At 35.2% G+C, this 22072-nt stretch overlaps 2 protein-coding genes across 2 annotated transcripts in view; one reads left to right on the top strand and one right to left on the bottom strand.

The window, feature by feature from the left end:
* The window catches only part of KCTD3 (potassium channel tetramerization domain containing 3), a 76425-nt gene extending 61956 nt beyond the window's left edge, over window positions 1-14469 (top strand). The window contains exons 13-17 of the mRNA XM_011987402.1: window positions 1386-1541; window positions 5183-5279; window positions 11572-11756; window positions 11841-11979; window positions 12739-14469. Coding sequence (XP_011842792.1) covers window positions 1386-1541; window positions 5183-5279; window positions 11572-11756; window positions 11841-11979; window positions 12739-13300 — 1139 coding nt within the window. The 3' untranslated portion in view covers window positions 13301-14469. The remainder of the gene's footprint in view (window positions 1-1385; window positions 1542-5182; window positions 5280-11571; window positions 11757-11840; window positions 11980-12738) is intronic.
* A 3839-nt stretch (window positions 14470-18308) lies between these two features.
* The window catches only part of USH2A (Usher syndrome 2A (autosomal recessive, mild)), an 813932-nt gene continuing 810168 nt past the window's right edge, over window positions 18309-22072 (bottom strand). Inside the window, exons 70-71 of the mRNA XM_011987398.1 lie at window positions 20794-21015; window positions 18309-18398 (exon numbers count right to left, since the gene is read on the bottom strand). Of these exons, the coding sequence (XP_011842788.1) occupies window positions 18309-18398; window positions 20794-21015 (312 nt within the window). The remainder of the gene's footprint in view (window positions 18399-20793; window positions 21016-22072) is intronic.

Raw genomic sequence — 22072 nt, 5'->3', positions numbered from 1 at the left:
CAAGGAACTACTTTGTAAAACTTGTATTTTAACATCAGATATTTCATGTAGGTTTGAAACTTATGTAAGTTTATCAAGAGAAATATCCTTTTTAAGAAAAAATCTGGAGCATTTTATGTATACTCAGTTATGTTATTCTGCCACCTGGTGGATATTAACACATATGTAATGACATTGTTTTCCTTATAGTGCAGTTTGATCCCTTAAAGAAAAACTTTGGATGATGACCGATATTAGCAAAATTGACATAGTTGTCCAATTGAATCAACTAACAATATTTAAATTATTTTTCAGAATCCTAGTAAGCTTAGTAGTGAAATCAGGAAATGATTTCCCATGAAATTAAATAGCCTAGGACAAAATGTCTCCTTTTTCACCAGAAAACTGACAGTCTAGCAATTGAGAATTTTGTTACATAAGAATAGAAAGTACACAGTTGTTACTTATTTCTATTTGCCAAAATTAAATTTCTTTCTAAAGTTTTGTTTAAAATATGTGTAACTGTAAAATATGTAACACATTTTTACCTGGTAGTAAATATTATGTATGTGTGTATATAAGAAATTTTGGAGACTTTCCTAATATTTACGGATGAGTTCATAGTTCATTGCTAATAATAACAGATTTTCTAAAATCATGAATGGCAAAATTAGTATATTTTTTATTAAAGCATGCCAAAAAAGTAGTTTTTGCGTTAGTAATACATTTTATGGTGTGTATTTTCAAATAGAGTATCTACTCAGACAAAAAAAAGTAGAGATAGATTAGGAGACATTTTAGTATATGCTCAGTTAATATTCTGTTAGCAAAATAAAACTAATTGGAGCATGTTTTTTAAATGCAGACTTTCTTTGTATAAAAATATTGCTCAGCTTTAGTATAGAATCTTAATTTTCCTTAATGTAATGATGAGTGGGCAATAAATAGCTGATTGCTTAAGATGTTTGACAATTGTCATTTGTGCCAATAATTTTTCGATAAGTCCTGATCTAGGTTAATATTTGAGTAGCATAAGCAGAAACAGTTTCTATAGTTAGGAAAAATAAACCAGGAAACTGTTTACTATGTAGTTTACCCACAGAACAGGACAATATTCAGCATCTTTTTTCTTACACACACATTATTTTTACCCTTTACTACATTTATACCCTACAAGCTATTTTTATGAGGATCTGTAGGTTTACTTGACATACCTTATATTTTTCAGCAAGGTAAAGCATACTCAGTTTTCTCAGTTAAGTAGATACAAATTACGTATAGTTTTAAGATAAATATGTCATTTGCCACTTATACTCTGATGTGTTTAATGTAGATGATTGTGAAAAAAGTTAAAATGAGTTTTTAAAAGTAATTTTGCATTCTTTTGTGTTCTCTTTCTTTGCTAGTCTGTGCAGATAATAATCATGTCCGGACGTGGACAGTAACACGATTCAGAGGAATGATCTCTACTCAACCAGGTTCTACTCCTTTAGCGTCATTCAAGATACTCTCCCTGGAGGAGACAGAAAGTCATGGTAGCTATTCCTCTGGAAATGACATAGGTGAGTTATTTTAGGGCATTTTTAGGTACTATATTAGCTGTTCAGAAGAAGCATATCAACTAATAAAACCATAAAAACGAGTTTTAAATACAAAGTTTTCATTTAAATTTTGAAATTCTAAACAGAATTTTAGTGTATTTTTCTGATTAAATTCTATAAATTCACGAAATTATTTTATTGCAGCATTTTTCATTAAAATGTTAGGAGAGCACATTTTTCTTCTTATTAATGTTTCCTCATTTAAAGAGTGTCATCTTCACGTTAGCTACTTTTATTATTAAAACTGTGATAGCTGTGTACATTTGATATTTGAAATTTTTTTTATTAATCTACTGAAAATAAAATTTGAAGCTTGAAAATGTTCCTATATAATGAGAGTCATTTTGATGACATGGTAATATTCATTATGAAACAGTGTAGCGTGTCTCCATTGATATTCTCTGATTTCAGCAAAAGGTGTATAAGTTTAGTTTAGGTTTTCTCTCTATACACCATACATACATGTGCACATGGGCACTCACATCCACACGTGTGCATACACATACACAATCTTCATAGAGATCATTCCACCCCCGGCCCCATTTGAAAGAATCTTACTGTCCTTATAAGCTACTTAAGAGAATTCTACTACCACAGCCTTATGATTTTTAGAAAGAGAAATATGCAGTGTTACCAGTTTTAACAGTTGTTATGTAATCCCAGTTCTCTGCATGATGCTAGGCACTGGAAGTTTATATTGTTATTTATTCAACAAATATTTATTGAGTGCTTGTGTTCTAGATACTAGACATTTTAAAAAGTGCAGTGAACATCAACTTACGATGTAGTGAGCAGTAGGAATTAAATGAAACAATTGTATTTTGGAACTCTGCTTAAAGGCATAGGTCAAAAAGAACCCAGAGGAGACAGTGCCAGGATCTGTGTTAGAGGTTGTAATATATGCTCTCATTTAATCTTCTTGACAATTTAGGAGGTAGATACCCCACTTAATGTTGACAGAAGCTGAGATTCAGACAGCACTTCATAGAGGTTTTAATGTTTGAACTGATACATGAAGGATAGACATTTGTCGGGTGTGTAAGATTCTAGGGTTGGAACATTCCTGGCAGAGAAAACAGCAAGTTAAAAGGGTAGAAGCCAGGGGAACTTGGCAAGTTTGGAGAATGTCAGGAAGGTCATTAATTGTTAGATTATAGGATATGTGGGTAAGAATACTAAGACATACTCGGTGAATAGGCCCGTGCCAGATCATGGAAGGCATCTATACATCAAACTAAGAAATTTAGATTTTATCTTGTAAGTAATGGGGACCTTTTGAAGAATTTTGAGAATGATACTAGATTTGTAATATATATAATTCATCTTTCAAGAGCATGCAAGAAAACTTGACAGTGAAGACTTAAGAGAGTAAAACAAGGAAACCAGAAAGGAGGAATTTATTAACCAAAGTGCATGGTGGTCATTGACTAGATGTGGCAGGCATGAGAGAGGAAGGAGTCTAAAGTGACCCTAAGGATTCTTGGGAAATGGAATAGCTGAGTATTACTTACTAAATACAGAAATATAGAAAGAAGAACTTATTTTGAAAACAAAGATGAATTCAGACTTACGTATTTTGAGTGATTGTACATATGGATACTATTCTGTGGTGTGAAGATATACCTGGTCTCTGGAGAAAGACCTTAACTAGAAGTTATGTTTATGAGTATTCTGCATATAAGAAGCACCTGAAAGCCCTAGGAGTAGATGTATTGTTCAAGGAGAGCATGTGTATTGTGAATACAAAGATATTTATAAACAGCCCTGTGAATTAATTATAAAACCCAGTAAGATAAAGAGGACAGGGAGGTTTTTCATTCCTCTTTATAGTGGTATTTAAAATATATGTATCCTCAGAGATCATTGGACATACAGATCAGTGGAACAGAGTAGAGTCCAGATTCAGTAGAGTGGTAAAGGTGGAATCTACATTGTGGTGGGTAATGGGGTAATAGATGTTGGAGGTGTCCATGAAAGAAAGAAGTAATGGAGCTAGTTGGAAGGCAAGGAAGTTCAAAGGTCATATTTATACACATAATCTTAGCCAAAAGGCCGAGAAGCGATCAAAGGTCATATTTTTTATTCCTCCAACTTTCTCCCTCATTAAAGTTAAGAAAGATCTGGGGATATTTTGTATTCCAAGGAAAGGAGCCAATTTGGGAAGGGAAACTATAAATGGGAGGTGGGGGAATAGAGGGCAAAGAATTAAGCTATGAAGAATAGATTATGGGTCAGTCTCATGTCAATATGAGGTTCAAGGGGAGAGAAGATACAGTTCTATAGTCTTCTCATTCCTAGTTATTTTATTCTGAGTTATTTTATTCATGGTCACTATTTTAACCTTGTTTATGAGTTATTGAATGAGGACTGTCATTTCATTTTAATAAAATTAGAGATCAGAAAGTTCCAGTAATTGAGCAACTGCATAGTATAGTGAAGAGCCGGACAGCTTAGGTTTGTTTGAATTCCACTTCCATCATATAAAGACCTATGAGATCTTTCGTTAAGTAATCTCTTGGTGCCTTATTTTTCTCATCTTTAAAATGGAGATAGTAAATAATAGCACCTCCCTTAAGTGGTTATTATGGTGATTAAAATGAGTTTATATTTGGAAAGCATTTACGGTGGCACATGCTAAGTATGGTGTAAGTATTTGCTAACTAATAAAGATGACATTGGTTCATTTATTAAGTACATGTATGTTTCGTGTAACATAACTTGGGATGTATTGTCTTTAAATATTTTATTGTAAACCTTTTTACAATACTTTTTATGAATTGTAAGTTGATACTATTTTAGCTACTATGTATAATGGGAAAAGAGAATTATTAAAATTTTATGTTTAAGTTTTAAACAAAAACTTTTTTCTTTACGTTATTGTTCAGGATCTTTCTAAAATATAATAGGCTATTTATCTGTCTTGCCAAATACAATAAAGTGAAAATAATTGAATCTTTCATTTTAGATTGAAAAGCTTCAGGGTGCAACTCAATAGTAAATTTTATGCTGTAATTTAGTCTTCATACTGTACTTTGTTTTTCTCTTTTGGTTTACCAATTACTTTATATAAAATTGTGTGTGTTTTTTTAATTTACATCCTTAAAAAGAAGAAATACTAAAGGAAGAAATGTGGTTAACAGAAGCTTCAACTAATTACATTCCATCTGATGAAGTTTCACTTTATATTTTAAGATTTTCTGTGTTGTCTTCTCAAAAAAGTAAAATCAGTACATGAAATGACTTGATGTATATGTCTTTTTTAAGTTATAAGAATCTAAGCACATCCCCAAAGATAGTAAATATCTTAACAGGTCTCCGGCTAGTACTGTTAACGTAGCACCTTAGGACATTTTTTCCTTTAGCTTTTACAGCCTTAGTTATATATAAAATATAAGTTAGAAATAATTGTGTATTTCTTTAAAAAATTTTTAATGCAAATTGAAGTACTTGTATACATTTATTCCATGTCTGATTGTGAGCTGAAATGTGATACCATATTGGTATGTATGAGAAATTCTTTTCTTGTATTAAGAGTAATGTTCCTTTTGTAAAATGAAAGAACTAAAATTTTAATTTTTTGACATTTTTGTTTTCTGATCAAGGACCTTTTGGAGAGCGAGACGATCAACAGGTGTTTATCCAGAAAGTTGTTCCCATCACCAACAAACTATTTGTAAGACTCTCATCTACTGGAAAAAGGTAACACTTTATTGTAAAAATATTTGTATTCGGAAGCCACCTTTTGTCTTACAAAACATATGGCATAATTTGACGTATTGATCAAAGATTGCTAGTAGAAACAAATTGTTGGGAGAGGAGTCTGTTATCTCATAATCATAACTCAAAATGAAGACAGTATACGTTATGCTTACTTTCTGGGATTTAAGAGTTTCACTGATGCTGTGGACAGTTAGGAGGGACTAATGATAGAATAAGAACACAGTGAACTTTTTTTCATGGCCAAACATAAATACTTACTAATTTTGTTATTATAAGCAGTTTCTTTCTTTAAAAAACCTAGAACTTAAATATTTTCCATCCCATATAAATCTGTATACATTATTTATGTTTCTCAAATAAAACATATTACAGATTTCCTGACATTTAGTATCCCCTTTTAAAATAAAAATGACAAATAGTAATTAATAACACTAATGTGCATTAATCTTGGCACAGCTTACGACATAGCACCCATGTTTTATTTTCTATTTTAGACTAATTTCTGTCTACTTTAACATGGAGAGAAATTATCTGTCTCCGTGAGAGCAGGATTCCTGTCTTTATGCGGTCTCCTCAGTATTTGTATGTGAATGCTGCCCTTATGCTTCCATTATATGGCACTGGCAGTATTCCTCTGTTTAGTCTTTTCTTTTCTATTCAAACTTAAAGAACATAGTGATTTTGCTGAACTAATTCTGACACTTCCTGTTACTAGCTATGTAAATGCAACTCAAGTTATTTTATTTCCCTTAGCCCAGTTTCTTTATAAAATAAGGTTCAACGACTTCGGCAGGATATCATAGGATAAAATAAATTTCAAACGTGTAATATCTTGCATGGTACCTAACCATAATAGATGTACAGTAGAAGTTAATTTCCTCTTCCTTTTGACTGAAATTTTACTTCTTCTAAAATTATTATTTATAACCTCAGATTTTACTTCAACATTTCTCTGCTTTAAAAACAAATTTTTTTGACGACGAGAACACATGGACACATGGGAGGGAACAACACACAACAGGGAGCCTGTTGAGGGTGACGGAGGATGGAGAGAGAGAGCACATCGGGAAGAATAGCTAATGGATGCCAGGCTTAATACCTAGGTGACGGGTTGATCTATGCAGCAAACCAGCATGGCACATGTTTACCTATGTAACAGACCTGCACATCCTGCACATGTAGCCCAGAACTTAAAAGTTGCAGGGAAAAAGTTTTTTGCATGTCAAACAAATGAAAAAAGTAAAATTCCTATAAAGAGTCCATTAGGAAGGTTATTGTTTTCATTTTATTTATTTATTCATTTACTTATGAATGAGACAGAGTCTTGCTCTGTTGCCAGGCTAGAATGCTGTGGCGCAATCTCAGCTCACTGCAACCTCCAGACATGTGTCTGCTCATGTCCTTTGCCCACTTTTTAATGGAGTCGTGTTTTACTTGCTGATTTAAGTTCCTTATAGATGCTGGATATTAGACCTTTGTCAGATGCATAGTTTGCAGATATTTTCTCCTATCCTGTAGGTTGTCTGTTTACTCTGCTGATAGTTTCTTTTGTGGTGCAAGTGCTCTTTACTTTGATAAGGTCCCACTTGTCAATTTTTGTTTTTGTTGCAGTTGCTTTTGGAGTCTTTGTCATGAAATCTTTGCCAGGGCTGATGTCTAGAATGATATTTCCTCGATTTCCTTCTAGGGTTTTTACAGTTTTAGGTTTTAGGTTTTACATTTAAGTCTTTAATCCATCTTCTGTTGAATTTTGTATGTAGTGAGAGGAAGGGATTGAGTTTGAATCTTCTGCAAATGGCTAGCCAGTAATCCCAGCACCATTTATTGAATAGAGAGTCCTTTCCCCATTGTTTATTATCAGCTTTGTTGAAGATCAGGTGGTTGCAAGTATGTGGCTTTGTTTTCTGGGTTCTCCATCCTGTTCCATTGGTCTGTGTGTTTGTTTTTGTACCAGTACCATGCTGTTTTGGTTACTGTAGCCTTGTAGGATAGTTGAAAGTTGGGTAGTGTGACGTCTCTGGATTTGTTCATTTGCTTAGGATTGCTTTGGCTATTTGGGCTCTTTTTTTCTTTCATATGAACTTTTGAATAGTTTTTTTTTTTTTTTTTGAGATGGACTCTCACTCTGTCGCCCAGGCTGGAGTACAGTGGCACAATCTGGGCTTACTGCAAGCTCTGCCTCCGTGGTTCAGGCCATTCTCCCGCCTCTTCCTCCTGAGTAACTGGGATTACAGACGCATGCCACCACGCCGACTAATTTTTTGCATCTTTAGTAGAGACGGGGTTTCACCGTGTTAGCCAGGATGGTCTCGATCCCCTGACCTCGTGATCCACCCACCTCTGCCTCCCAAAGTGCTGGGATTACAGGCATGAGCCACTGTGCCTGGCCTAGAAATAGTTTTTTCTAGTTCTATGAAAAATATCCTTGGTAGTTTGATAAGAACAGCATTGATGTAATTACTTTGTGTAGCGTGGCCATTTTAACAATATTAATTCTTTCTATCCATGGTCATGGAATGTTTTTCCATTTGTTTGTGTTGCCTGCTTTCTTTGAGCAGTGCTTTATAATTCTTGTTGTAAAGATCTTTCACCTCTCTGGTTTGTTGTATATCTAGGTATTTTATTCTTTTGTGGCTATTGTTAATGGGATTGCATTCTTGATTTGGCTCTCAGTTTTAATGATAATTGCTGTATAGAAATGCTACTGATTTTGGTACATTGATTTTGTTTTTTGAAACTTTGCTGAAGTTGTTTATTAGATCTAGGAGCCTTTGGCAGAGACTATGGGGTTTTCTAGGTATAGAATCATTTGATTTTCATTTTAATGTTACTAATCCTGTTGATTTTAAAATTTTATGGTTGCATTTTCAACATATCTCTTAATATTTTGATGAATAAATTCTTTGAGAAGTGAATTTTTTAGATTAAAATTCATTATCTCAGATTCCCTAAATTACTGTGATTTAGTGTTCTCTGCATATTCAGTGAAGAAATTGCGAAATGTTATTAAAACTGGTATAACATTCTCTAACAATGTAGTATATCATATTTACTTATTCAATTCTAATATCCCCTCTTCTGTTATTTCTAATATCCCCCTTTCAGTTATTTCTAACAGTAACAGTGTGTTATAATCAACTACAATTTCTGCATGATAAAACAAATTTTATATTTTTTAAGTTTATGATTCCAAAGGAAAAGCTATAGTTACAAAAGTAACATGCAGAAATTACTCTGTAGAATTGAATAGAAAATCAGCCCTTTATAAAGCTATAGTGAACCAAAGATTTTGTTTAAGGACAGTTCAGGCTCCTAATAGTGAGAAGTGAAATGAAAGGGTTTTATTTAAAGGAAGCAGGAAAAAAACCTTGTAGAAAATTTTAAATATAAAGGAGTAATTTTTAAAAATCTATTCCATAGGGGGAAAAAAGAGCAAAATTATGTTTGTTTTGTAGAAGCATTAGGGTCACAGTGGATACCCCTATAACAAAAGATAGGCTAGCAGGAGAAAACATTACAAATTGATTTTATTATAGCTTTATATGGCACAAGAGTCTTCAGAATGAAGACCCAAAGACAGAGGGAAAAGTGTCTGCTTTTATGCTTAGGTTAGAAAACGCAAGGACAGCCATGTAGAACTGTGACTGGACAAAAAGGTGTAAGTTAACACAAATAGACTGAGTAGAGAAATCCTGCAGGAACTGTCTCCGTGTGGCGTTCCTTTCTCCCAGGGATGGGGCAGAACCCCTCTGTAGTGAGGGCCTTAATTTCTTTATGGCCAGCTGTTCACAGAAAGATAGGGAAATGTTAGGGTAATATTTTTATGCTTCATGGCTAGCTTTGGGGAAAGAGGGTTCTGGTTTCTCTGACCCACCTTGGGGAAAAAGAAGATTGTCTCTATGGTTTGCCTTGCAGGTCAGAGAGAAACTTTGCTTCTGAGGGTATTTTCTGAGACCCAAGTTTTCATATGCATACAAATGTTGATTTGTTTTATTTGAAACATTAACAGGAATCTGAAGAGGGGGTTGTTGAACATTTTAAATCAATTTACAGATATTATTTAAAAATAAATGTAATTCACTAAATTATGATCATCTTTATAGATACAGGAATAAAATCTGACAATTCATCATCTATTTATGATTTTTAAAAACCCTAGCAGCTAAAAGAAGGGGGAATTTTAAAATCTGATAATGTCCATGAAAATAATTCTTTCAAACTTTATATTGGCAAAATATTAAAAACTTCCTTTGTGTGATATTGTGAAATATGTATTTGGTCTTTGTCTCTGCTTCCTGGTATATACCTTCAAAAATTCTTGAAGTATTCCAAATGATGTGTCTTTTTGTATGCCAGTGAGTTGACTGATGGCAGGTCACCAGAAAGACCAAGACGGGAGTAGAAGATTGGCACTTTCGGCCCCACCCTGCAACCTTTGAGAAGGGGAGAGGAGCTGAAGGCTAAGTTGATCATCAATGGCCAATGATTTAATCAATCATGCTTATGTAATGAAGCCTCCATTAAAATAATAATAATAACTGAGTTCAGAGGGCTTCCAGGTAGCTGAAAACCTGGAGGTTCTGGAGGGTGGCGTGCCCAGGGAGGGCATGGAAGCTCCATGCTCTTTCCCACACACCTTACCCTGGGAATCTATTGTTCATCTGTACCCTTTGTAATTAACCAGTGAATGCGAGTTTTTCTCTGAATTCTGTGAGCCACTCTAGGAAATTAATTGAACCTAAGGAGGAGGCTGTGGGAACCCTGATTTACAGTCAGTCAGTTAGAAGCACAGGCAAAATAACCTGAGGCTTGTGATCAGCCTTTGAAGTGGAGCTCAGCTTTGTGAGACTGAGTCTTCTACCTGTCACACTAGCTGATATGACAGACAGTGTCAGAATTAAATTGAGTTAGAGGATACTTAGCTGGTGTCTGCTGGAGAATCAATTGCTTGCTTTGTGTTTGGTGAACCCCTCCACCCCATTTGGTCACAGAACCCTTTTTGTTGTGAAGTAGTGAAGGACATTCTACTCCAAAATATGCCAAATTGGTATATTGATTATTTTGAGGAGAAAACATTGGATAAATTGTCATTTCAGAGGGGGATAGCTGACCTCTCTCTTTTTTTACATGCAGCAAGCCAAAAGATTTTCTGGGAGTGTTATCCTCCCTGTACCAGGACAAGAGAGTGGGAACTGGGGGCTGCAGTGGACCTGAGTGAATATGCTTACCTTCCACTAGCTTTGCATTGTCCCACTATATATATAATATATACATATCTTCTAGTGACTCCGTTAGAAATGTACTGCCTCTAGTCAGATTTTCTTTATCCTGTCATTTGTTCTCCAGTTTATCATTCTTTGTCTAATTGTATAAAAGCATCTTGCTTTGGCCACTTCTTTGGGCCTCACTCTCTTGTGAAGATTCCCATGTACATGTAAAACTAATAAAACCTATATACTTCTTTCTTGTCAGTCTGTGTGGTGTCAGTTTGGTTTCTAGATCCAGCCAAGAGCCCACATAACTAAAAGGGCATTTGGAGATAAACTTTCACTTTCCTTAGAGTTGATTGTTGCATGAGAGTACAGGAAAAATACTTTGGTTTGTTTATTTCTGTATTCACAAACCTTGAGATCAAGAATGAGACTAGGATAGTCTTTATCACTACATGTGGGCATGTAGGAATTAACTTTTTCCCTCCTTTTTGTCCGGCCTACTAGGAAGCTCATCTAAGCTTCATACTCTATTCCTGTATGTTTCTCAGATTCATGTGGATGGTATTTTTTCTTTGTCTATTTTTTTGACCTTGTGTTTGCCTGTACCGATTTTTCTTTTTTAATAAACTCCCTCAACTCTGAAGGAGGCTGGGATAACTAATTCAGCCAAGTACAATTCAGGTAGCCCTTACATGACTTTGGAAAAATGATTTACTGATGTTATCCCTTGGTTTCCTCATTTGTTAATGTGGATAGTAATTGTTCTCTCTCAGGTTCTTTTTATCTTTTATGAAAATCAAATAGCCATAAAAATCTGTTTTTAAAGTTAAGAATATTATCCTAATGATGGATACAATATGGGCTATCTCCATAGAACTATGTATTTCTTCTGGTTTCAGATTTTAAAAATTTACACATAAATTTTAAATGATTTTTTAAAAGTCTTTTCTAGTATACCATGTTTGCTTTCTTTATTTCTTTCTGCCTTTTTAGTTTCATAGCTTCTTTTTAAATAATTGCTCATTCCCATCAGGGCTCTTTCTGCTTTTCTTTTGCAGAATATGTGAGATCCAGGCTGTTGACTGTACTACAATATCTTCATTTACAGTGAGGGAATGTGAAGGATCCAGTAGGATGGGCTCGAGACCAAGGCGTTACTTGTTCACAGGCCATACAAATGGCAGCATTCAAATGTGGGATCTGACCACTGCTATGGATATGGTTAACAAAAGTGAAGATAAGGGTAGGTTCTCATGCAGAAAGATGTTTTTGTCACGAGGTTAAACTTTTCACATAAGCAATTATGACGACTATTTGTTCTCCTAAGATGTAGGTGGTCCAACTGAAGAAGAGCTACTCAAATTACTGGATCAGTGTGATCTGAGCACATCTCGCTGTGCTACTCCTAACATCAGTCCGGCAACTTCTGTAGTTCAGCATAGCCACTTACGAGAATCAAATTCTAGGTAGGTTAAAGAGTTGGGTATTATAAACAAAATTTATTTGTTTTGGGGAAATTGACTGAAATACTGTAATCACATAGTTGTTCTAGAAAGCCATACTTTTCAAGGTACATTTTAAATTCAGACATTATGTTAATTTTTTAAGTTTTACTAAATTTCTTGATAGGCATATCTGGTTCTTTTCATAGAAAAACATTTTTTGCCTTTTAACTTATTTTGTGAATTGCTGCCAAATTGGAAGCCTATTATGTGATCAAGAATTTATTCAAAGGAAATTAGGAAAATCACATGTCACCTTGGTTAGTATGTGAAGCTTTAATTACTGTCCCGTCTCAGGGACAGTATTAATCTGTGATTCTATTATGTTGTCTAGTCTTACATTTAAACATTATGTACTTGTAATATAAAGTTCTGTAATGTCTTTTTAGTTATGATATTGATAAATTCCAAAGTCTGAAGAACCAGGGGCTAAATACTGAATTATGTTGGTTTCATATTAGTTTCAAGGATTTTTCCTCCCATCTTTTTTTTCGCTGTTCAAAAATTCAGCATGTCTGTGAATATATGATGGTATTATTTGCATTAGTAATTTTATATACCGTCTATGTAATAAAGAGCACTTGATAAGTATATTTTATAAAGAGAAATATGGATATAATACACTTTATATGTTTATGTAGTATGTTTTATTGGTTGTTTAACATGTTCCTGAAAAATCAAAGAGTGAAATCTGAACTGTCATTTTTAAAAACTGTATTTCAGCCTTCAGCTTCAGCACCATGATACCATCCATGAAGCAGCTACTTATGGTTCCATGAGGCCTTACAGAGAAAGTCCTTTATTAGCAAGGGCAAGAAGGACTGAGAGCTTTCACAGTTATAGGGACTTCCAGACTATTAATTTGAACAGAAATGTAGAAAGAGCTGTCCCTGAAAATGGTAACTTGGGTCCGATACAAGCTGAAGTGAAAGGGGCGACAGGGGAATGTAATATATCTGAGAGAAAGTCTCCTGGAGTAGAAATAAAAAGTTTGAGAGAATTGGATAGTGGATTGGAAGTGCATAAAATAGCTGAAGGTTTTTCAGAATCCAAGAAAAGGTCATCAGAAGACGAAAATGAAAATAAAATAGAGTTTAGGAAGAAAGGAGGATTTGAAGGGGGAGGATTCCTTGGAAGAAAGAAAGTTCCGTATCTGGTCTCATCACCAAGTACTTCTGATGGAGGAACTGACTCCCCTGGTACTGCGTCCCCATCTCCTACAAAGACTACTCCATCTCCTCGGCATAAAAAAAGTGATTCTTCAGGTCAGGAGTACAGCTTGTGAAAACTCACCAAAATGAATAGTTGTTTTGTTACATTTAGATGAAAGTTAAACTTTCCTGAATTTCAATACATCAGTTTTTACACTAAAACTTTACAAGATAAAATTGGACTTCATTTAGTATCTTTTTAACAGAATTACTTGGGATAATGAGATACAATAATCATATCTCTTTTGACATTTTGGAAATTTTTTTAATTTTACAAGTACATTTAACAGATCATTTATAAAGCAGGAGTCCATTTTAACACTTACCTACTTTTATTGGTTTGGAAACATAGTACCACATCTTAATAGGATGGTGCCCATATAGGTGAGCATCCCTTTAGAGCATGGGAAGCAGCAGACTGCATTCCTAATCTTCATCATGCCTGAGACTTGTCTTGCAATGTTACCTTTAAGTGAATCACATAATTGTCTTTGGAACTTGGTCTCCCAACCCTTATTGTGATTGCAAAGTGTTTACCAGATATTTGATGAGGTGCTATGTTTGTGAAAAACATGTTATTCAAAAACACTATTGATATTGAATACCGGATACCACTATGTAGTAAGTCTTTCAGGATGATTTTAATTTAGTCGTGCGTCATTTTCTGATTCTCATCATTGGGAGTTCTTAAATCTTAGCAAGCATTAGCAATATTCAATGCCAAAATTCCATTGAAACTTTCAAGTTGGAGCAATTGTCTGTGTTTGAAAAGATGAAATAAAAATAATCAAGGGCAAAGCTTTGAGTGCCCAGAAGGGAAAGCCATACCAGTTGCTAACCTGTCTTGTTTTAGGAACCACCATATTTTTTTTTCAGTGTTAACAATCATGATAATCAAATTAAAACACTATTTTATTCACTTGTGGAACTGCAGTTCTGAATTTTGGGTTAAAGGTTTTGGCTGCTGTAAGAATGTGAATTTGAATGTATTTTGAATTGTAAGAGCAAAAGAACTTTTTTGTACAATTTTTTTTCATTTAATTGGAATGATCTTCAGGTTTCTACAAATAGGGTAATTATAAATTTAAAGCATTAGCATTTATTGGTGAATAATGTATATATCCCCATTCCAAGAAATGTAAGTGAGTGAAGTTGAAATAAAATCTTTAAAGTTTACTATATTGCCAGTGGTTTCACAACAGTTCTCTTGTATTTATTTATCAATTAAATAAAAATGATTGTGACCATGTGTTTTCAGTTATTTAAGGAACAGTTCTGTTTAAAGTGTGCTATATATGTTTGTTCATTTCTTTGCTTCTTCCCATGATTTAAAAAAAAATGGGGGGAGGGAGAACTTAATATGTGTGGAAAATAAGTTATATTATCAATGAAAGAAAGTATTAGGCAAAGCATAATTTCAAAATTACTAAGATTGTAATTATCTTACACCCTTCCTCCTCTTTCTCACAGTTACGTGAAAGTTGGGTGAGCAAGTAAGAAAATGAAAGAAAGAAGTAGACTAGTGACCAGGAATAAAGGCCATTAAAAAGAAGGTAGTAACTATTACATGATAGAATCACATAAAAAGGAAACTGACTATACTAGATTGCATTATAGTACAAGTCAAATCTTGTTTGTTTCTTTTGCTTATAAGAGATTGAACCTTGATGTTAGAGCAGTGGTTTATGTCTACTCTGACACTTAATTTCTCAGATTGACCCCATTATGCCTAAATTTTTTCATTATATCTACCTCATTAGGGTTGCTGTTGGGAAGAAAAAAAGTTGAAATGAATCTGTGTACTTTGTGTGATTGATGAAAAATGAAAACAGAATCGTAATTTTCACGGAAAGAAGTATTTTCATACCAATAGGATAAGTGATGTTATCCTCATTTCACAGATGAGATCACTGAGACCCACGAGGGATAAATAACTTAGTGACACAGCTTATTACCTACTGAGCCAACTTTTGAACCCAAGTCTTCCTGTTTCAAGAGTCTGTGGTCCTGTTCCTGGCTCTTATCCAGGCTGGTTTAGACACATATAGTTGCCCAGGCCTCACTCCCACTGCAGTCCTGCTGAATTTGAATCTCTGCTGGTTGACACATAATAGTACACAGTTCATTCTAATGTACATTGTTGGTTGAGAAATTATCCAGAACATCCTACTTTCTTAAATAGGTATAATTTTATCATTTATGTGTAACTCAGAGCTGTTACGAGTATTTTTTAATAAATATATTAAGCCAGAATTAGTTCACATTTAAATATTTATTAAGCAAACCATCTTTAGTTTACATGATATTTGCGCATTGGAAATCAACTATTCATTTGTGATAACTGGGAAATAATTAAGTTGCTTATTAATGAATTCTTCCACCTGGACGATGTTTTATTTACTGGTTGTTCATGGATGCCAGCATGATTTTTACATCAGTATATGATACCATAACATTCATATTTGGGTTCCATTTAGTGAAAATTACAATAGATTATCTATAAACACATTTCTTAGAGTTTATTAAAAAAACAACTGTTTACTCTTATCAAACAGTTAAGAATAACAAAACATGGTAGTTCTTAAGCTGAGAATGTGGCATGTACAATTGATAAAATGTGAGTCAGGAGATTTAAATTGAAAGAGGTTCATCGAGAACTGCTCACTGTTTGTAAGGGAGAAGTGGTGAGCCAAGGAGCATAGTCCCTGTGCGTAGTATATTATTCCTGTACATGATTTCTTCCAGATTATGGAACATCAGTGGCTCTCAACATGAAAACACCTGAAGCTTTAAGAAGTACTAATGCCTCAGCCACACACCCCAGACCAACCGAATCAGAAGCTCTAGGGGCGAGCCTGTAGTTCGTATAATAGAGGCTCGGCACGCAATACCACTTAAAATAGCAAAGCAACATCTTAGGGTTCTTCTGTGAAATGTATAAATACAAGTAAACGTAGGCATGTAGCAAGGGACAGTGTTCTGGGCAGAAGTTATACAGGCTTCTGTCTGCCCTAAGCTGTGGACTCAAAATGTAAATGATTCAGCTGAGTTCATGCCTAATTCGATGATTAAATGGATAATGATCCAAGATAAAATCTCCTGCAGTTCTGTATTTTTTGTGTGTGTTCTGTCAAAAGTTTATACTGTGCTTTAAAAAATACACAGCGATAAAGGTACCTGGTTAATTTTTCAAAAATCAGGATAAGCTCAATCTTCTGAATCAAGCAAAGCGTATTTGTGGACTATGCTTTGTGACTAGCAAACTATTCTTAGAAGAGTCCACCGAGGATTAGGATGCAAGTTTGTGACCACTCCTTCCCTATATACCTTAAGTAGCTCACAGGAGCTGAACACAACCTTGGTTAATGCTTATTTGTGCCAGCCTTAACTTAATTGTCCCAGAATCGGCATATGGGAATAAAAATCAGTAAACTAGTCAATCCTATGTTTTCATTTCAGAAAGTATAAAAACTTGGCGAGAACTATATATTTCATATTATGTACAGTCACTGTCAGATATGCACATTTATTTCAGATGTTTTTGCTTTTAGCAGTTCTAATAAGGTGGTAGAACTTCTGCTTAATATTGGCCTGTGCTTTTGACACTTATGGTTGGCAAACTGTCTAGGATTTGGTCAGTCTGAGGAGCTGCTCTCTCACAGAGCTGGATGAAATCTCAATACCCCAAAAGTCCATAATCTTTTACTGTTGGGCCCTGGGATAATTCATTGTTTTCAGGCAGAGTAAGTAAGACTATCCCTTTACAAGTTTATGCCTGCCTCTGGGTGTAGATTCACAAAGTATTGTGAGTATTGTGTGTTAGAGTCATAATATTTTCCTGGGGTCAATAAGACCTTTAAGGATGAAGGAAGATGAGAAGTTTTCTTATTCTGTTTTCCATGAAGAGCAAATTTAAATATCTTTGATTTTATGTGGATGATTTGCAAGAAAATTTTTCTTGCCATTGGACTTGGACCAATGACTTTGTAATCCAACTAGAGCAAATGACAGACATTTTTGAACCATGAGAATTGGTACTCTTGCATATCATCTGTTCTTAATGATTCTATGGTTAAAATAATGGGTAGTTCTCCAGAAAAAAAGGGATATAGTACAGAGTAATATATACATGATATATATACACATAGGTGTAGTCTTGTCTTTACATGTATATATGTTAATGCTAGAAGGAACAGATACATTTTTGCTTTTAAAATTTCATGCTGCCTAGTTAAATATTGCAAATAGAACAGTAGTTTACATTTGCAATGTGTTAAGTTGAAGATACCAGTATTCTCTGATATTCAGTGAATTGATAATTTTAAGAGAAACTAGAGTTTCAAAACTATAAAATATGTGAAATAAAAACATTGGTTCAAGTAGAGGTGTTCCTATTGAAACACTTTGTTTTCCCTTCAAAATGTATAAATAAGCCTTTTACTCCTTAGATTTTTGGAAAATTCATAAATGCAAGAACAGAGACATTTATGTGTAAGTTATATGTTGCCTTGTCAAAAAGTTTGGTGAGTAACCCTATATATTGTAAATAAATAGAACCTTCAGCAAAGTTTATTGACCTGGTGCAAAGTTTGGGATTTCATTTAGCAGCTGTGATCATTAGAATAACTGTTCTTGCAGGATTATGTCAACCCTGACAGAAATGGCAGATAGAAATGAACAGCAGTGACATCCTTTCAATAGAATCATTTAGTTTTTGAGCCAGTAACTAACTTACTACTTCTAACAACTGTAGACCATCTTGAAATTGGCACTGATTATTCAGTTAACCAGTAGCATCACTGCCAAACAGAACCAAGTGACAATTATATACTTTGTCTTCCACAAAATAAGAGCAAACCAAGTATTTTTATATGAATATTACTTCTCATTTCAGACAACTAGAAAAATATCATTTCTTAGACCTCTATTAAGAAGGAATGCTTTCGAAAACAGTCATTTCTTTAAATAATTATAGGATAATAAACAATGGCTTTTCAGCATTTATGACATGTCAGTGATAACCCAGGAGGAAAGGGGTGCAGAGGTTGCATTCCAGGGTTACGTCTTCCGGGCTTCCATCATTTACAGGTGGGTGTCCGTGAATGTGGTGTGTTCCTTAGTCACTGAGCTGAAACCCTTGATGGCGTTCATCAGGTCCTCTTCATCCACATACTGAAAAATAAGCCAATCATCATTGGCTACAATAGTTGCCATCAATAGTATTTGCTATCAGTTTATAGTTATATCAATTATATGTAAAAAGTAATAAATATTAAAGGCTTAACATTTTATTCTCAACACTATGGTGAGGTCTGCAACAGTCCTTGCCTTAAATTTCTCATTGAAAGGATCACATCACATGCACATATGAACTTTAGACTAATTCAAAATGTGTATCTGGTTTGAGGGTTATATTGTGTCATATTTTAACCTTTCTAAGCCTCAGAAACCTCAGTCTACTCATCTGTAGAGTGGGGTGTGTGTGTGTGTGTGTGTGTGTGTGTGTATACATATATACACACACAGCTAGTTTTTGTATTTTTAGTAGAATACAAAAATACAAAAGAACAGACTGTTGGCCAGTCTGTTCTTGAACTCCTGACCTCAGGTGATCCATATATATACACATATATATACACACATATATAAAGATTTAGTTCAAATAGTAAATGGAAGAGCCAGAATGCAAGCTATTTGTGTTCCATTTCTTCCCACTCTTGTGCTGTATTTTGTATTTATCAAATAGGATTAGTAATGTTGGTTACAATGTTACAATAAACAGATAACTTGCCAAGTAGTGGCACCTTCAAAAGCTTGTACTGAGTCCTGTTGCACATTGCCCATTATTAGTACTGTAAAAAGCAAGCAAAAATGACAATACAGTATAATAGTTACAAATAGGAGTCCTGTAGTCAGATGATGTTTTTAAGAACCTAAACCCATGAAAACAATTGCTAGCTGTGTAATCTCTCATTAAATCACTCACCTCTCTAAACCTCAGTTCTTTTTGTAAAAAAACGAGAATGACAATAGAACCTACTTCCTACAGTTTGTGAAGATTAGGTGAAATAATTCATCTGAACTTTCAATGTATTATGTTGAACATGTAGCAATTGCTGTTTTGCATGTAAAAAAATGATCAATTAGCAATTCCTTGTTTCAACCAAATATAATTATCCCTGCCTTTTAAAAACTTTAGATCTGAAATGAAATAATGTAATTGAAGTTACAACAACATCAAACAGCCTGTAATTTTATCATGCATATTATAGATATGTATATATTACATAATCATTCTGAACAGGCGAGAAGGACTGTATATTTTTTTATAGTGTTAGGGAACCTGGATCCAGGGAACTCCCTTTATTATTTGCTATTAGTCAAGAAAGGCTTCATGGAAGGCATCAACTTTTCAGTGCAGGAAGAGTGAGGACTCGGAGGAGAAAGAGGAGTGTAAATCCAAAAAACAGAAGCAGATGATTGAAAGAAATGGAGGTGGATAATTTTACCCCAGAGGAGTAAACAGAGGAGCTAACTTCCCAGCTGGTTATCTGTTTATTTTCTCACTGGCCCAGTGGAATGGTACTGCAGCAGGCATCTAAGAAGACAGCACAATGAAATTTGATGGTTGGCAAAAATTCTAAGATTTTTGTTATCGCAACCACTCAGAGGCTGATAATAAATATTATATTACGAAGAGGTTACCTTTCAAAGAGCTAATTGTTTGTACCCACTGGACTGAAATTATGAAAGATGAAGCTTATAAATAGTAACAGCCTCATTTGTCATCATTTCCTAAGTGTTTGGAAAGCAAACATGTTCACCTGTTGATACAAAATATTCTTTTTGCATCCACCCATATACCAATAGTAAAACGTGGACATACTAAAATTTTTTATTTTAGTAAAACAAGTGCTTGTACTTTATGCCTTGTTTTAAGCCCATTCCAATGTTTCCAGTCACCTTCTGCTCCAAGTTTATGAAGTATAACTTGTTTGCTGCTTATTTACACATTATTATTATTATTATTATTATTATTATTATTATTATTATTTGAGACAGAGTCTCACTCTGTTGCCCAGGTTGGAGTGCAATGGTGCAATCTTGGCTCACTGCAACCTCCACTTCCCGGGTTCAAGCAATTCTCCTATCTCAGCCTCCCAAGTAGCTGGGATTACAGGCACGCACCACCATGCCCGGAGAATTTTTGTATTTTTAGTAGAGATGGGGTTTCACCATGTTGGCCAGGCAGGTCTCAAACTCCTGTCCTCAGGTGATCTGCCTACCTCGGCCTACCCAAGTCCTGGGATTACAACTGTGAGCCACCATGCCCGACCAATATGCATTTATTTTTAAGCATCTATTGTATACCAGCAGAACAAGGCAAAGTTCCTACCCTGCTTATCAAACAATTGTAGTAATGCTAGTAAACCAGTTGTTAAAACCTCACTGGGTAAATGCTCAGAGGCGAGTGCCATGGGGCTGCATTCGGCGAAGTACAGGCAGTTCCACACCAGTATTTTTCTGGGATATTTAGCAAAGGCCCCGTATGAGGAAACCAACTCACCAGTCCACTGTTGTGGCCCATGATGGCTTCCCACAGCGAGTCATCCATCAGAACTTTCTTGTCTTGAACGTCCATGAGCTGGCTGACACTGCGGTGGAGAGAACCCTGGGAGTAGGTTAGACCGGTTTGGCTTTGGCTCGGGATGCGCAGGACACACGCGCTCCGGTTGCTGCGGATACTCACGGGTGTCCCAGACCGGAGAATTTTGGTATCGGCTAATCCCTGAGAAGGAAGTTGCTGTGAGTGATTCACATATAAGGAATATGGGCTTGAAATATGACAGAGGATTGTGTCTCACACATTGTCAGTGAAGGGAACGACTGTCTCCTGACAATTGTCACTTTGTCAATGAAGGGAACAACACCCACAGAATTTAGCAGCTATGAGCACCCGGAACACTGTGACCCCGGGTTTCTTGGTAAGAATAATAAGATGATGAACTAATACTCAAGTTAGGTGGCCAGTGTTTTTGGCACCTAGAGAGTTCACGCACTGGTGCTCTGGCTGTTGTTCCCTGTGGGGCAACGGCTTTCTGCGTTGCCAAGTGGTGGGTCAAGGCAGACAGATGGTGGGTGAACAAGGTATCTTCTTCATACATGTCAACACAGAGCCTCCCTCTTGAGAACACCCCTCCCCCAAAGCAGCCAAAGATAGCAATATTATTTCATGGTGGTCCACTATGTGAACTCCGTTTGTCTTTCACTTTAAAAGTCCTGGATTTGTGTAGGGAAATTGACTCCTTCCTCATTTCTCATTCCATATTCCCCCCTTTGTTTTAGGATTCCAGTCTCCAAATTAAATTAGGTCTGATATTAACATTAACATCAGAAAGACAAAGTCACTCCATAATTGAGACCTAGAATGTGCCGTAAGAGAAAATCTAGTTGCTCTAAATATCTGAGGGCTCTGATTTAGCTGATCCCATCAATGAAATGTTTCTGCTTTTTCTTTGTTTTTTTTTTAATAGAGTTTTCACTCATGTTGTTCAGCTTTCCAAGGAATGGATATATGGAAGTCATTGATGCTTTTCACTGTGCAGTCAACACACCATGCAAAAGATCATGCATTCATGCAGCACACAGAGGTACCTCAAAGTGCATGGTGTAACTTTTTAGGGTGACATTGCTTGACACATCAGATATATCAGCCACAGAGTCAAACTGAGAACAAATGGCAGCATCAGTCCATGTTTGGAACACTTTTAAACACATTCTTTGCATTTCTCCAACAACAGCATTGTCATACCCATATGTAATACTGCTGTGATGTGTGTGTGTGT

The sequence above is a fragment of the Mandrillus leucophaeus genome, unplaced genomic scaffold (genome assembly GCF_000951045.1).
Source record: "Mandrillus leucophaeus isolate KB7577 unplaced genomic scaffold, Mleu.le_1.0 Scaffold309, whole genome shotgun sequence".
Taxonomy (NCBI): domain Eukaryota; kingdom Metazoa; phylum Chordata; class Mammalia; order Primates; family Cercopithecidae; genus Mandrillus; species Mandrillus leucophaeus.
This window is presented reverse-complemented; position numbering and strand designations above follow the sequence as displayed.